This window comes from Elephantulus edwardii, unplaced genomic scaffold, assembly GCF_000299155.1.
Source record: "Elephantulus edwardii isolate Elephantulus edwardi_28Jun2011 unplaced genomic scaffold, EleEdw1.0 scaffold00006, whole genome shotgun sequence".
In the NCBI taxonomy this organism is placed as follows: Eukaryota; Metazoa; Chordata; class Mammalia; order Macroscelidea; family Macroscelididae; genus Elephantulus; species Elephantulus edwardii.
In genome coordinates this window covers 36,215,650-36,232,150 of record NW_006399756.1, presented here as the reverse complement: position 1 = coordinate 36,232,150, position 16,501 = coordinate 36,215,650, and the positions used below count along the sequence as shown (strand labels likewise).

The 16,501-nt window shown below is 39.6% G+C and overlaps 1 protein-coding gene across 2 annotated transcripts in view; it reads right to left on the bottom strand.

Annotated features, from left to right (window-relative positions):
- The window catches only part of LOC102858939 (cytochrome P450 2C21-like), a 36,991-nt gene that overhangs the window by 7,900 nt on the left and 12,590 nt on the right, over positions 1–16,501 (bottom strand). Inside the window, exons 4-6 of one of the 2 annotated variants that reach the window (XM_006880093.1) lie at positions 9,684–9,844; positions 5,416–5,592; positions 3,378–3,519 (exon numbers count right to left, since the gene is read on the bottom strand). In XM_006880093.1, the coding sequence (XP_006880155.1) occupies positions 3,378–3,519; positions 5,416–5,592; positions 9,684–9,844 (480 nt within the window). The remainder of the gene's footprint in view (positions 1–3,377; positions 3,520–5,415; positions 5,593–9,683; positions 9,845–16,501) is intronic. The other variant, XM_006880094.1, reaches the window with a different exon arrangement.

Below are 16,501 nucleotides of genomic sequence, written 5' to 3'. Positions count from 1 at the left end.
GCTGCCTTTTGAAATCTTCTATTCAACTCTTTAGTATCTTGAATTCTCCCTGTGCTTTGGCTTCTCTGCACTCCAGTGCAATTTTCAGAGTCTCTTCTGACATCCATTTTGGTCTTTTCTTCCTCTTCTGTCTTTGCAATGACCTACCAAAAAAAAAAAAACAACCCCAACACAAAAGGAAACCAAATAGAACAGTGAAACTCTGTAACACGTAGAGTCACTGTGAGTTAGAATAAATTTCAAAATATTTAGTTTTTAGTTTATTGTTATTGCTGTTGTTAAGTGCCATTGAACCAAGTACAACTTCACAGTGACCCTGTAAACAACAGATCTGAACTTTGTCCTATCCTGTGCCATCTTCATCATTCTCAGCACATTTGAGCCTATTGCTACAGTCACTGTAACAGTCCATCTCTTTGAGGGTCTTCCTCTTTTGCTGACCCTCAACCTTTCCAAACGTGGTGTCCCTTGCCAAGGAATAGCTCCTCATAACAACATGCCCAAAGCATATGAGATAAAGTTTCATCATCATTGCCTCTTAAGAGCACTCTGGTTCCACTTTCTCCAAGACTTTTGGTAGTCCATGGGATATTTAGTACTCTTTTCTACACCAGAACTCAAAGGAATGTCTTATTCTTTTGTCATCTATATTCATTTTCCAGTTCTCAGATGCATAGCAAGTGATTGGAAACACAATGGCTTGAATAACGTGCACCTTTGTCTTTAAACTGGCACCATTGCCCTTCAGGACTTTGGAGAGGTCCCAGACAACAGACATCCCAATGTTATGTGTCTCCTGATCTCCTAATTTTAAGTACAAAGGGTGGTAAGTGTGGTTCCAGGTAAAATGAAATCATTGACAATTTTGATCTTTTCTCCATCTATCATGATGTTACCTATTGGCTCAGTGGTGAGAATTTTTGTTTTCTTGATCTTGAGATGTAATCCACATTGAAGACTGTAGTCTTTGATCTTCTGCAACAAGTGCCGCAAGTCCTCCTTGCTTTCAGCAAGCACGTTTGTGTAATCTGCATAACTAAGGTTGATGATGAGTTTTCCTCTAATACTAATGTCACATTCTTCTTCATAAAGTCCAGCTTCCCAGTTGATTTTCTCAGCATACAGACTGAATAGGTGTGAAGAAAGGTTACAGGCCTGATATACACTTCTGGGTATTAAACCACACAATGTTCTCTTGTTTTATCTGGACAACAAATTCTTGGTCTACATATAGATTTCACATGAGCACAATCAACTGTTTGGAGATTTCCATTCTTCTCAATGTTAATTTGTTGTGATCCACACAGACAGACGTCTTTGCATTGTGAATAAAGCAGAAAGCGACATTCTTCTAACACTCTCTGCTTTCAGGCAAGATCCATCTGCCAACAGCAACAAGATCCCTGCCATGGCCTTTCCTAAATGCAGCTAAAACTTCTGGAAGTTATCTGTCAATTTACTGTCTGTTATTGTTGTTGTCGTTGTTCCTGTGTGTCGACAAGTCACCTGTGACTCATGGCAACCCTGTGTACAACAGCTCTGAAGCGTGCCTTGCCCTGAATCAGTCTTACTGACTCCAACACATCTACTCCCACTGCCCCAGTAGTAACTGTCTACCATAGACTTTTTAGTTCATGAGAAACTTTTCATACACGCCTAAAATTGCTGGCATACCAGGAAATTAATTTCTCAATTCTGATTGTTGTGTATATTTTTGTTTGAGCAATTCAAAGATGTGAGAACATAAATGATTACATCTCTTTTTTAAAATGTATAAATTCAAAGATTGTGAGAACTGTGCAATGATTTCTTCCACAGATTTAGTCAAATTACTTTGGAGAAATCAGGAGATATATTGCACTGATTAAGTCTGCAGTCAGCAACTTCTCCAAATTATTGAAAAGCAATGGTGTCAGTTTCAGCACTAAGGTGCTTCCGACTTAGGCCGTGGTCTTTCTGATCTCTTGGTATGCATCTGAGAGCTGGACAATGAGTAAGGATGACATCAGAAAAATTGATGTCTTTGACCTGTGATCTTGGAAAAGAGTACTGAATATCCCATAGACTGCAAAACAAAACAAAACAAATATGTCTTGGAGACAGCCAGAGTGCTCCTTGGAGGTAAAGATGATAAAATTTCATCTTATATATTTTAGGCATGTTGTGAGTAGCTATTGCTTGGAGAGAGGGACATCATACTTGGAAAGGTGGACGGTCATCAAAAGAAAGGAAGATCCTTAACCAGGTGAGTTGACACAGTGACTGCCAAAATGCGCTCTAGTGTGTCAGGAAGTGTGAGGATGACACAGGCTTCAGATCTGTTCATAAGGTCGCTCTGAGTTAGACAGCACCTATCAACAACAACATGATTACTTGGAAAGTGAGCTTCATTGTTGGGAAAAGAATGTCACTTTGTTAAATTAATCCTTATATTGAAAACGCACTAAAGAGAAATATCTGAGACAAAAGGCGTATTGGATGAGGTTCTTTTAGAGAAGAGAGAGATACATTTTCAGGGTTTTTTCCAAATCCTGAGACAGCTCTGCTCACCACTTTTCCAGCATGAACTGAAGACACGTCACCATAGCCAGAACTATGACCTCTGCATTTCAAATCTCTTGTTCACATATTTTATGGTCTCTTTTTTTATTTGCCATAATCTAATTTAAATTTAATTCATCCAACAATTGTTGTTGTTGTTGTTGTTGTTATGTTGCTAGGTATTGTTGAGTCAAGTACATCTCATCCTATCCTGTGCCATATTCACACTTCCTGACACACTAGAGCCCTTTGCAGCAGTCACTATGTCAGTCCACCTGCTTAAGGATCTTCCTTTCCTTTGCTGACCCTCCACCATGTCCCTTCCCATGTAATAGTCCCTCATTGCAACTTGCCCAAAGTATGTAAGGCAAAGCCTCATTATCCTTGCTTCTGAAGAGCAGTCTGGCTGCACCCTCTCCAAGACATATGTATTTGTTCTCTTGGCTGTCCATGGGATGTTCAGTGCTCTTCCCCAACACCATAACTCAAAGGCACCAATTCTTCTGTCATTCCTATGCATTTTCTAGCTCTCAGATACATAGCAAGTGATTGGGAAAAAATCATGGCCTGAATTAGATGCACCTTAGTCCTCAAACTGACATTATTGCTTTTCCATAATTTGGAGAATTCCCGACTGCAGACTTATCCAGTACAATAAATCTTCTGATTTCTCTAAAATAATTTTACTACATCTGTGGAAGAAATCATCCAATAGTAGGTAGATGTAATAGTAGAAATGTTTGTTGTATGGAATTTGGCAGGTAAAATGTTACCAGCACAACCTGCAGATTTCTTCCTGGAATGTGATCCTGCCTTCCCTTCACCTGTGATCATACCTGAGACCTCAGGATGCTTCAGCAAGAGCAGGAGACCATATCTCATCGTGGTGCTCGTTGTTTCTGTTCCCGCACTGAAGAGATCCCAGACGGTGATGATTAAGTTGTCCATGGTGAACTCAGACTGCTTGTTGTGTTTTTCCTAAGAATGAAGCATTACACTTAATTGACAAAATCAGGCCATGGTCTTTTCAATCACTTGCTGTACTGCTGAGAGCTGAACAATGAATAAGAATGACATAAGAAAAGTCGGTGCCTTTGAGCTGTGGTGTTGGAGAAAATACTAAATATCCCATGGGATGCTAAAAAATATTAAGATATGTTTTAGGGAAGGGAAAACCAAAGAAGGTGTTCCATGGAGACAAGGATGACAAACTTTCATCTCACATATGTTGGACACGTTGTTAAAAGAGCCTGTTCCTTGGAGAAGTACGTTATGGTTGGAAAGGTGGAGGGTCAGCGAAATAGAGGAAGATGCACCGCATAGATTGACACAGTGACTGTAGCAATGGGCTCACATGTGTCAGAAAGTGTGAGGATGGCACAGACTAGGACAGGGTTCAGATCTATTGTTCCAGAGGATCACTATGAGACCTACTTGACTCAACAGCACCTAATAACTACAACAAAGGTAACATAAAATAGCACAGAGTAGCTTCTGTATTTGGCAAATTAAGCCAGACATTACAGAGTTCTATAGTTGAGGTAAAGTTGGGTCAGTTGCTGCAATTCCCCTCTAACTGCTACAGTCACAATCTGAATTCAATGTTTGCAACAAGTCTTTGTTTCACTCTTCAAGCTGTCCTCCTCAAATTTGCTTCTGACTGGTGACAACCACATACAAAGGCTCAGATAATTCTGATCTATGTGCCGGGTGATTTTCAGAGCTAGATCACAGGTCTTTCTGTATAACTTGTCATTTTCTGGAGACTCTGTTCAGCATGCTTGAAGTGCATTTGCTGAGAATTGAACTTGCCTCTCCCACAGGGAAGGTAAAAACACTACCACTGATCCATGCCTGGCCTCATAAAGCCAAATAGCTCATCTATTATTTCTGTCAAATAAGTTGTATTAAGTTACCTCTTTCAATTTGTGTTCATGATTATTGTACAAAATAGAAATATCCCACTCAAGCCTGTAGAACCCTCACACTGCATTAGTATTCCCCATTGCATTATTCTACCCTTACAAGTCATTACACCCATCACAATTCCTCAGCTACAATCAATGTAACCTTTCTGAAATTCCCCACACTTAATTACCGTACTTATAATTTTCTAGATCATTTTGCCCTCGTTATTAACTTGACCTAGTGTCACCTCAAAATCTGCTCCAGCTGTGAGTAGTCCCTAAGCATTTGCAAAGAAGAATCTATCTACAGCCACGTTTATGCTGATGTACCTATATTTGTCCAATCTTGCATTAATGACATTTCTTTCAAACATAAAGACATAGAAGTGATTATCATTCTTGAATGTAAGTGTGTATCTGTGTGTTTGAGCTTTCCACTCTACCGCAAGTGAAGAACTTTGACATGGCAATTTTCAGTCCTTCTCAGCAGTTTCTGTATCCAGTTGTGCTGTTAACCCAAAAGACTCACGTCTCTGATGGTTCTAAACTACCAGTGGCTCTGAGGGAAAGATAGGCACACTCCTCCTGTTGTGATGTGCCACTTCAATACCGGTGGAGGGGCACTGCATGGGAGGAGGATGGGCAATCTCCTCCCATGTGATTAACTTCTCTGAAAATCCACTGGAGGATCAGCTATGGAATGGTTCTGACTCGAAGGCACACAACAACAGCAGGTGGAACCAACTTGATAGCACTGAGTTTGAGTTAAAGCATTTTCCAGTAAGAATTTCAAAATCTCCCACAGCATCCAGTACAGTTTATATAAGCTATAGACTGCTCAAGCAATTTGTATATCTGTAGGAAGGAGCATTTGCTTTAATATTCTAATTTCAGTAGAGAGAAGGAAGCTTTTTCTGGGCCACATCCCTTTCAAAGATAAAGTCACAATTCAGAATTCATGTTATACCTGTTCCATTTTAATCAAGAAGTAGTCAATAAAGTCCCGAGGGTGGTTGTGATCCAGAGAGTCTTGGTGTTCTTTTATTTTGTCTAAAATGAAATTCTTTTGTTTCTCAACATTCTTATACAATTGATTATGACTTCCGGGCAGGTAATCTATGACAAAAGGAAAAGCATTGCAGAACTGGAAGAGGAAAGAATCACTCATTAATTCAAATAGCAAAATTTTACTGGTCCATATTACATATCAGACACATTACCACATGTGACATAGATAAAGATGAATAAGACACACTTCTCATTCTGAAATAGTGTTTGAAGGAAAGGGCACGCGTAGGGTTACTAGAGTTATAGTACGCACAATTTTCAAAACCATTTCAGAGCCATCTGAATTTATTAACGGTAGCTGAAGAAATTCTGGAATATCACCGTTTTCACCTCTTTTCAAATGAAAATATTGATGATGGATAAGTTAGAAATTTCAGGACACCAAATTAGCATTGGTGGAGCTCAGGGCTCATTCTAGTAAACAGTACACTGAATTCCTCCCTCCACGTTGTTTCTCTTGGATGCCATTGAGTCAACTATGATTCCTAGCAACAGTGTGAACAACAGATCTGAACATTATCCTATCCTGCACACTCTTCACAATCTCTGACACTCTCAAGTTCCTTGTAATAGTCGCCACATTAATCTCCTTCAGGATCGTCGTCTCTTTAGCAGACGCTCTGCCTTTCCCAGCATGATGTGTTTCTCTAGGGACTGGTTCCTCCTCCTCAAAACATATCCAAAGTAAGTAAGACGAAGAAGTTTCACCATCCTTGATTTGTTTCTTCTTTTGGCAGTCCATGTTGTTACTGTTATGTCTCTAGATTGACATTGTTTCTTCTCAGTATTCTGGAGAGGTCCCTGACAGCAGATTTTCCCAGTGCAATTCGTCTTTTGATTTCGTGACAGTTGGTGTCAAGAGTGTTGATTGTGGAGCCAAGCAAACTGAAATTGTTAACAGCCTCAATCTCTTCTCCGTCAGAGTGCTGGCAATTGGCCCAGTGATGAGAATCTTTGCCTTCTTCATGTTGAGCTTCAATCCATATTGAAGACTACAGTCCTTGACCTTCTGCAACAAGCACTTCAGATCCTCCTCAGTTTCAGCAAACAAGGTTGTGTCATCTGCATGACGTAGGTTGTTGATGAGTCTTCCTTTAATCCTGTTGCCGCATTCCTCCTCATAAAGTCCAGCCTCCTGAATGAACTGTTCCACATATACATTGAAGAGGTATGGAGACAAGATGCATCCCAGACACACTCTTTTCCTGATTTTGAACCATGTAGTGTTTCCTTGCTTTGTTCTACGAGCTGCTTCCTGGTCTGAATATAGGTTTCATATGAGCACAATCAAATGTTCTGGGATTCCCATTCTCCTCAAAGTTAAACAAAATTTGTTGTGATCCACACAATCAAAAGGCTTTCCATAGTCAAAAGAGCACTGGCATTCTTCTGGTTCTCTCTGCTTTCTACAAAGATCCATCTGACATTGGCGATAGTGCCACAAACTCTTTTAAACTCAGCTTGTATTTCTGGTAGTTCTCTGTCAATGTATTGCTCTAGTTGTTGTTGTTGTATCATCTTTAGCAGTATATTGCTTGTGTATGATAGTAATATTATTAATATATTGCTTGTGTATGATAATAATATTATTAATATACTGCTTGTGTATGATAATAATATTATTAATATATTGTTTGTGTATGAAATGGCTGCTTTGGGATGGCGGCCCTGATTGGCAAGTAAAGGGAAGTTTTGGGGGTCATGTTTGATGTATATTATTGCTCTTTTCTCCCCAAGAGCAGGTGCCCTTGAGCCTTTGCCTCGGGTGGAAGTCTGCTCAAAGGCGTTGGCTTTAAAAACCCCTCAGGGGTAGCAGCTCCGTGGCTCTCGCTCTCCTGGCGTCTCCCCCTCTGGCCTTCTTGGGGGGCACACGCCCTCGCACCAACCGCCCCCGCTGCAGTCCACCACGGGATGTCTCGGCAACAACAAGACGGGCTGTCTCGGCAACAGCAAGACGGAGGACCAGCACAACGAGGAGAAGGTGCAGCGCGAGGCCAACAAGATCAAGAAGCAGCTGCAGAAGGACAAGCAGGTCTACCAGCCACGCCCTACCTGTTGCTTCTGGATGCTGGAGAATCTGGTGAAAGCACCATTGTGAAGCAGATGAGGATCCTGCATGTTAACGGGTTTAATGGAGAAGGCGGCAAAGAGGATGTGCAGGCTACCGGGAGCAACAGCTGTAAAGACTAGTATTTCTAGATGGTGACTACAGTTTCTCATCTTCCCGGCTATGTCCAGTCCCACTTTGCATTCTGGAATTGCTCCACCTTAGGATCTTCTCATAAGGATACTATTCTGTTGTGGGGAGGGGAATGGGGGAGGAGGGGGAGGCCCCACTGCCTACCTGCTTACCTAGTGCCTACTATCTGCTACCTGCTACCTGACACCTGACCTTTAATAAGAACTCTGTCAGGCAACCACAAAAGTATCTGGATCCTCTAATTGGCCAAAATGGGTAACCACCTCCCTTAATATTGGTACCTGCATAAACACAGTGACAGCTGCACCAGAAGTTGGCATCCAAGGAATAGTGACTTTTTTTTTTTTAATAGTGACTCTTAAGTAGCTGCCTCTTTTCTCTGTTTTATGGGCCACCCTCCACCCGGACTAATAACCCTGCCTGCTGTTCTCTGTGAACCTGTTCTTCAGTCTGAGTATTAACGACAGTATTACAATATGACATGATAAATAAGAACTACTTTGCATACTACACGGGGCGGGGGGTGGGGGGAAGACTGGCTCAAGACAGGGCAGGCTTCAGAGCTGTTGTACACGGGGTCGCTACGAGTAGCAGGCAACTCCACAACACATAACAACAACCGCTCTAAAATAAACCTGACAAACTAGTGTTTTACCAAAAGGAGCAGATGAAAGACACTTACTCCTTACAGAAGGAACCAGTGGATTCAGTGTTGCCCCTACTCCACCCAATCATCCCCCCACCTTGCTTGGCAGTCTATAGAATATTCAATACTCTTCACCAACACCATAATTCAAAGACATCAATCCTTTGGCCTTCCTTATTCATCTTTCAACTAGAAAATGTCTCATTATTCAAGTAATTAAAAAGACCAAGCCTTGTACAGGTGTACCTTAATCTTTAAAATTACAACCTTGCTCTTTAGAACTTTCAAGATGTCCTTGACAGCAGATTTCCCCAGTGCAATATTTCTTTTGATTTCGTGACTGCTACTACCCCAGGTGTTGCCTGTGGATTCAAGTAAAATGAAATAATTGACAATTTTCATCCTTTATCTATCATGATGTTGTCTATTGGTCTAGTGGTGAATACTTTTGTTTTCTTGAAGTTGAGATGTAATCCATACAAAAGACTTTAATCTTCTGGAAGTACTTCAAGTCTTCACTATCTGCAAGCAAGTTTGTGTCATCTGCATAACACGTGTTGTTGGTGAGTATTGCCTTGATCCTGATGCCACATTCTTCTTCATATAGTTCAGCTTCTTGAATAATTTGCTCAGCATACAGACTGAATAAGGATAGACAAAGGATATAACCCAGATACACACCTTTCTCGGTTCGTAAACTGTGCAGGGTTCCCTTGTTCTGTTCAGACAGCTACTCCTTTGTCTTTGTATAGGTTTCACATGAGCACAATTAAGGGTTCTAGGATTCCCATTTTTCCCCTCCATGTTAGCCATGATTTGTTATGATCCACACAGTCTTTGCAGTCTCCAAGGAAAGATGCTGTCTTTACCAGTCTTTAATAGCTCAAGGAAGGCATTCTCCCACCTCTGCTCAGGTCTTTAAAAAATTCTTCAATAATATTCCAATATAAATTTATCATCATTTGAATGGCTACAATTTTTAAAACTCCATATCCACATAGGGTCACATTCATAGGTATCGAAGTTATGACTTTAATATACTGGGGGGCAGGAAGAAGAATATAATTGAACCCACAGATTAAGGTTTCCTCAAAAGGACATGTTAGTGTAATTGATGCATTCTAATATTTTCTTTTTACTCTACATCATCTATTAAATTTTACTTTAACTCGTTCAATTGATATAATAACTTACTAGTGGTTTACAAATTTTAGCTTAAAAAACATTTGTCTAGCTAATTCAAATTAAAGCACAAAGATAGCCTAATAGATTTGCTGAAAAATTACTTATAGTTTCTCATTTAAAGATAATTTTAACTCACCTGTACCCAGGGGGTGCTCACAATTTCAAAATTCTGATGAAAATATTTCATTAAAGTTAAAAATTTCTCATCATTGTATTCAAAACGACTCTGGAAAATGACTGAGCAGATTACATTGCAGGGAACACATCCCAAAAGGAAAGAAGGATCACATGGAGATCCTAAATACAACAGGAATGAAAAGTTAGGAAAAATTCTTATATAAATCTTAAATTGACTGGTTAAAAACAATTATGAGACATCATCTCCCCTCAGCAATAATAGCAAAGTTCAACAGAGCAGCAAACAATAAATGCTGGTGAGGTTGTGGAGAGATTGGAACCCTTATTCACTGCTGGTGGGACTGTAAAATGGTGCAACCACTGTGGAAGGTGGTTTAACACTTTCTCAAAAAGTTGGAAATAGAAATACCTTTTGACCCAGCAATGCCACTTCTTGGAATATACTCTAAAGAAACCGACACCCAAACACACCTATGTTTATTTTTGCATTGTTTGCATACAATAGCAAAGAGATCAAGCAACTCAAGTGCCCATCAACAAACAATGGATAGAAAAACTCTGATACTTTCCTACAATGAAAAACAATGAACTTGTAAAACGTTACACAACATGGGTGACCTTGGAGGACATTATGCTGAGTGAAATATCTCAGTCACAAAAGGACAAATACTGCATAGCACCACTGTTATAAAGCAGGTCTGGCATGGAGGATTGGGAGGAGAATAGAATAAGAGTGGATAGATAATGAACATTACATTGGAATAGATGAAGGAAAGTACTATTTGAAAGGAATATATGATTAGGCATTTTATGTATAACAACAGTCCAGAATTAGAGGAACATTGCAAAGAGGACTGGGGAAGGGGAGGTGATTGTGAACAATGATTGGTTTTTTTTTTTTTAAGTGAGCTACAGGAGGGGAAAGGAAGAGATGGGGGTAAAATGTACAAAAATTAATGAATGAAAATCTAACTTTCCTGTAAACTTTTGTTAAAATCACAATTAAAATAAAAAATGTATTAAAAAAGAAAGAAAATTGTCAAGGAATTAAACACATTTTAAAAAATAAATGGCTTAAAAGTACAAGGATGCTTTGATGTAAGGCTTTGAGAAGACATTGTCATTTATTACATTAATCAATTTTCATTCACATCACAAAACTAAATGTTTATGAATTATTAAAAATGTCGTGTCATGTGCAACCTTTACTCAAATTAAAAAGTCAACAAGCAAATAGGTAAATAAATAAAAGTGAAAAGAAAAAAATTAATTGGGATGAGCCATCATTACAATAGACTCAACAGTTCAACAGCCATGAAAATAAAATGCATTGTTTCCCCCCAAAAAAATCTAATGCATTTTAATTATTACTTTTCCTCCTACATATTCTCTCATTTACACCATTCTCCAAATAAGGACTTACAGCTCATTTACAAGATGGAAAATAACTGTAAAAGTAATTTTCAATTATCTGTTAGTATGTGAGATTCAGCTCTCAGTGTAGCTACCTGCTCCTGAAACATGGAAGAAGAATTAGCAGTCTCCTGAGTAATTTACTGCCTCTGAAAACCCCATTGACGGTCAGTTATGTGTTCGTTCTGACAACAACAAGGATACTTGAAACCATAACTTATAAAATTCAGGTAGAAGACCTGGACATGCTGTCCTTCCAAAAAGAAAAGTAATTTTAAAAAGTTGTTGTTGCAATTGTTGTTATGTGTAATCCAGTCAACTGTGACTCACAATGACCACTCATAGGAACAGTGGATCTAAACCTTGCCCTATTCTGTGCCATCCTTACCATCATGAACACACTCAAGACCATTGTTGCAGTCACTCTGAAACAAATCATCTTGTTGTGGTACTTCCTTTCTTATGTTGTCTTCCACTTTTCCAAGCAGGATGTCTTCACCAACCTTACTGATGGGGACCAGCCTCGGCACAAATGATTCAGGGCGCATGGCCACTGCCACTTTACAACATGCCCAAAATATATGAGACAAAGTTTCAAATGAGGCTATTATGCCTCCAAGCAGCACCCTGTTTTCACTTTCTTCAAGGCCATCTATTAACTCTCTTGGCAGTCCCTAGACTATTCAGTACTCTTCTCCAACACCACAACTCAAAAGTATTGGTTCTTCTTTTGTCATCATTTTCAACTTTCAGAAGCATAACAAGTAATTGAGAAGACTACGGTTTGCATTAGGTGCACTTTAGTCTTTAAACTGATATTATTACGCTTAAGTACCATGGAGCAGCCCCTCACAGCAGATTTTTCCAGTATAACTTATTCAGAAAGATTGAAAAGGTATGGGGACAAAATACATCCCTGATAGACCCCTTTCTTGATTTTGAACCATCCAGTGTCTCCCTGCTCTGTTCTGACGACTGCCTCTTGGTCCAAGTATAGGTTTCACATTAGCACAATCAAATGTTCTGGGATTCCCATTCTTCTCAGAGACAGCCACAGCTTGTTGTGATCCACACAGTCAAAAGCCTTTGCATAGTCAATGAAGCACAGATAGACATTCTTCTGGTATTCTTTGCTTTCTGCCCAGATCCATCTTACATTAGCTATAACATCCCTAGTACCGAGACCTCTTCTAAATCCAGCCTGCACATCTGGCAGTTCTCTGTTGACATATTGTTCCAAGCGTTTTTGGATCATTTTCAGCAGAATCTTGATTGCATGTGATATCAATTATATTGTTTGATAATTTCCGCACTCTGTTGGGTCAACTTTCTTTGGAATGGGAACAAATATTGATCTCTTCCAGTCAGTTGGCCAGCTGGCTGTCCTCCAGAATTCCTGGCACAACCTAGTGAGCACATCCAGGGCAGTGTCTGTTTGTTGAAATAAATCAATTGGTATGCAGTCAACTCCTGGAGTCTTGTTTTTTGCCAATTCCTTCATAGCAACTTGAACTTCCTCCTTCATCACCATAGGTTCTTGCTCATCTGTTATTTCATGAAATTCCTCTGTGTCAGCCAATTCCTTCTGATACAGTGACTCTGTGTACTCCTTCCATCTTCTTTTTATACATCCTGGATCATTCAATATTCTACCCAAACTATCCTTAAATATTGCCACCCGTGGCTTGAATTTGTTTTTCAACTCCTTCAGCTTAAGAAATGCTGAGCGAGTCCGGCCCTTTTGATTTTCTAACTCCAGCTCTCTGTACATTTCATTATAGTATCTTTGTTGTCCTGAGCTGCCTTTTGAAATTTTCTATTCAGCACTTTGATTTCTTTATTTCTTCCTTTAGCTTTGGCTTCTCGGCACTCTAATGCAATACTCAGAGTCTCATCTGACATCCATCTTGGTCTTTTCTTTTTCTTTAGCCTTTGAATGATCTTTTGCATTCTTCATGGATGATTTTCTTGATATCCTCCCAGAGGTCATTTGGTCTATGCTCATTGGTGCTCAAGGCCTCAAACCTGTTCCTGAGATGGTTTTGAAATTCGAGTGGGGCAGACTTAAGGTCAAATCTTGGTTCCCGTGGACTTGACTTAATTTTCCTCAACTTCAGTTCAAAATCAAGAACGGGGTCCGTCAGGGATGAATTTTGTTTCCATACCTTTTCAATCTGTATGCAGAACAGGTCATCTGAGACACTGGGCTGTACGAGGAGGATTGTGGCATCAGGATCGGTGGAAGAATCGTCAACAACCTGCGTTATGCAGATGACACAACCCTGCTCACTGAAACTGAGGAGGATGTGAAGCGCTTGCCGTAGCCTCCTATATGGGCTGAAGCTGAACATCAAGAAAACAAAGTTTCTCACCACTGTGCCAACAGGCAGCATCAGTATGGATGGTGAAGAAATTGAGACAGTTATTAGTTTTAGTTTGCTTGGCTCCACAGTCAACACTCTTAGTAACAGCAGCCAGGAAATCAGGAGACAAATTTCATTGGGAAAGTCAGCTGTGAGGGACCTCTCAAGAGTACTGAAGTGCAATGATGTCAGGCTGGAGTCTAAGGTGCACCTGATCCAGGCTATAGTCTATCAATTACATGCTATGCATCGGAGAGTTGGACAGTGAATAGGGATGACAGAAAGAGAATTGATGCCTTTGAGCTGTGGTGCTGGAGAAGAGTGTTGAATATACCATGGACTATTAGGAGAACAAACATGTTTGTCCTGGAGAGGGTGAAGCCAGAATATTCCCTGGAGTCAAGGATTCTGAAGCTTGGTCTGACATACTTTGGGCATGTTGCAAGGAGGGACTGGTCCTTGGAGAGGGACATCATGTTTGGGAGAGTGAAGGGATGGCGCAGGAGAGGAAGACCCTCGATGAGATGGATCGATTCTGTGAGTGGAGTGGTAGGAATGAATGTGTTTGAGACAGCGAGGTTGGCACAGGATAGAACAGCATTTAGGGCTCTGGTACAAAGGGTCACTATGAGTCCCAAACGACTTGATGGCACATAACAACATCAACAACTTATCTTATGAATTCTTGACTGCAGGTACCAAGGATATTGGTTGTGGTTCCAAGTAAAATGAAATCATTGACAACTTCAATGTTTTCTTCATCTACCTTGTTGCCTGTTGGCTCAGTGGTGAGGATTTTTGTTTTCATGTTGAGATATAATCTATATTGAAGGCTGTAGTCCTTGATCTGTCTCAAGTCCTCCTCACCTTCAGCAAGCAAGGTGTGTCATCTGCATATTTCAAGTTGTTGATGAATCTTCCTCCCACCCTGATGCTACATTCTTCTTCACAAAGTCTGGCTTCTTGGATTATTTATTCAGCAAACAGACTGAATAGAAATGGAGAAAGGATACAGCCATGATGCTCACTTTTCTTTCTTTTATACTCTGCGGTGTTCCCGTGCTCCATTCTGACAACAGCATCTTGGTCAACGTTTAGGCTTCATGTGAGCACAATTAAGTGTTCTAGGATCCCCATTCTTCTCAATATTAGCCATAATTTGTTGTGATCTACACAGTCAAAGTTATTTGCATAGTCAATAAACACAAATACATCCTTCTGATATTCTCTGCTTTCAACCAAGATTCATCTGACACTAGCAATGATATCTCTGGTGCCATGACCTCTTCTAAACCCAGCTTGAACTTCTAGCAGTTCTCTCAATGTGTATTTACTGTTTTAGCAAGTTTTTCATAATCTTCAGCAAGATGTGTTTGCATGTGATATTAATGATATTGTTTGATAATTTCCACATTCTTTTGGATCATCTTTTTTGAGGAATGGAAATAAATATTAATCTCTTCCAGTCAGTTGGCTAGGTAGCTGTCTTCCAGATTTCTTGGCACAGCCTGATGAGCAAGTCCAAGACTGCATCTGTTTGTTGGAACATGTCAATTGGTATTTCCTCAATTCCTAGTCATTATTTTTTGCCAATGTTTTCATGGCAGCTTGAATTTCCTCCTCTATCACCATTGATTCTTGATCAGATGCTACTTCCAGAAATGGCTCTGTGTCAGCCAATTCTTTGTGGTACAGTGACTGTGTATTCCTACCATCTTTTTTTTATAAAGCTTCATGGATCATTCAAGATTTTGCCCACGGTATTCTTCAGTATTACAACTTGAGTTTGGAATTTGTGCTTCAATTCTTTCAGCTTGAAAGAAGACAAGCAAGTTCTTTGCTTTTTCATTGTCTGACCCCAATTCTTTGCCTATTAAGTTATAATATTTTGTCTTCTTGAGCTGCTCTTTGAAATCTGTTCAACTCTTTTACTTTGTCATTTCTTCCCTTTGTTTTGGATTCTTGTCATTCCCGTGTAATTTTCAGAATCTCTTCTGATATATCCATTTTGATCTCTCTCTTTCTCCTCTGTCCCTGACTTTTTTTATGTAGCAAATTTTTTTCTTTTCATGGACAGTAACTTTGATATCCTACAGCTCATCAGGTTTCATTGATTAATGTCCAATGTTGTGAGCCTATATCCTTCAGGTGCTTTTTAAGTTCAAGTCATATTTCAGTTCTTGCAATCTTGTGTATATTTTCTTCAGGTTCTATCTGACCTTGCACGAGAGTAGTTGATTATTTGTTCTACAGTCAGTACTTGGCCTGGTATTGACTGCTGATAGAGTTTCTTCAATGATTATTTTTACAAACATTGTCAATTTGATTCCTTTGTAGCTCATCAAGTGAGGTCCATGTGTATAGCCACCATTTGTGGGTTGTTGTGGGTTTTTTTTACTTTTTATTGTATTATTTTTATGTGTACCGTCAAATCAGATCTGACTGGTACAGGAGGAGATTGCCCCCTCCTTCTCCAGCAGAGCATCTGGTGGATTTGAAGTGCATACCTCTGGGATTGCAGTGCAGCGTCTTACCACTAGGCCACCAGAGCTCCCTTCATTTGTGTTTTTTAAAAAGATATTTTCAATGAATAAGTCATTGGTTATGTAAAATTTGGTCATTTGGGCTCCAACCTAATTTCTGCCACCAACTCCATAATTTCCAATTATTAGTCTTCTCTCTTGTTCCCAACTTTTGTAATCCAGGCACAATTATTATTAATTAATCTTTATTGCATGTCAATTAATTTCTGAAAGCAAAAGCTGGTAGAACTCTTCAATTTCCTCATCTTTTTTTTTTATTTCATGGAAATTGCTTATTGTTTCAAAAACTTGAATCTGAAATTATATAGAGTTGAAAGTTGTACAACTTTGTGGATATATTAAAAGCTACTGGATTGTACACTTAAAAAATATTGTATGAAACTCAGGCACGCCCAGTTTATACTAAACACTATTCTATTCGCTCTAATCATGGGACGCTCGGCCACATTTTTTTCCAGGAGATTTCCCTAAGAGCAGCTATTTGCCAAAAATATTGC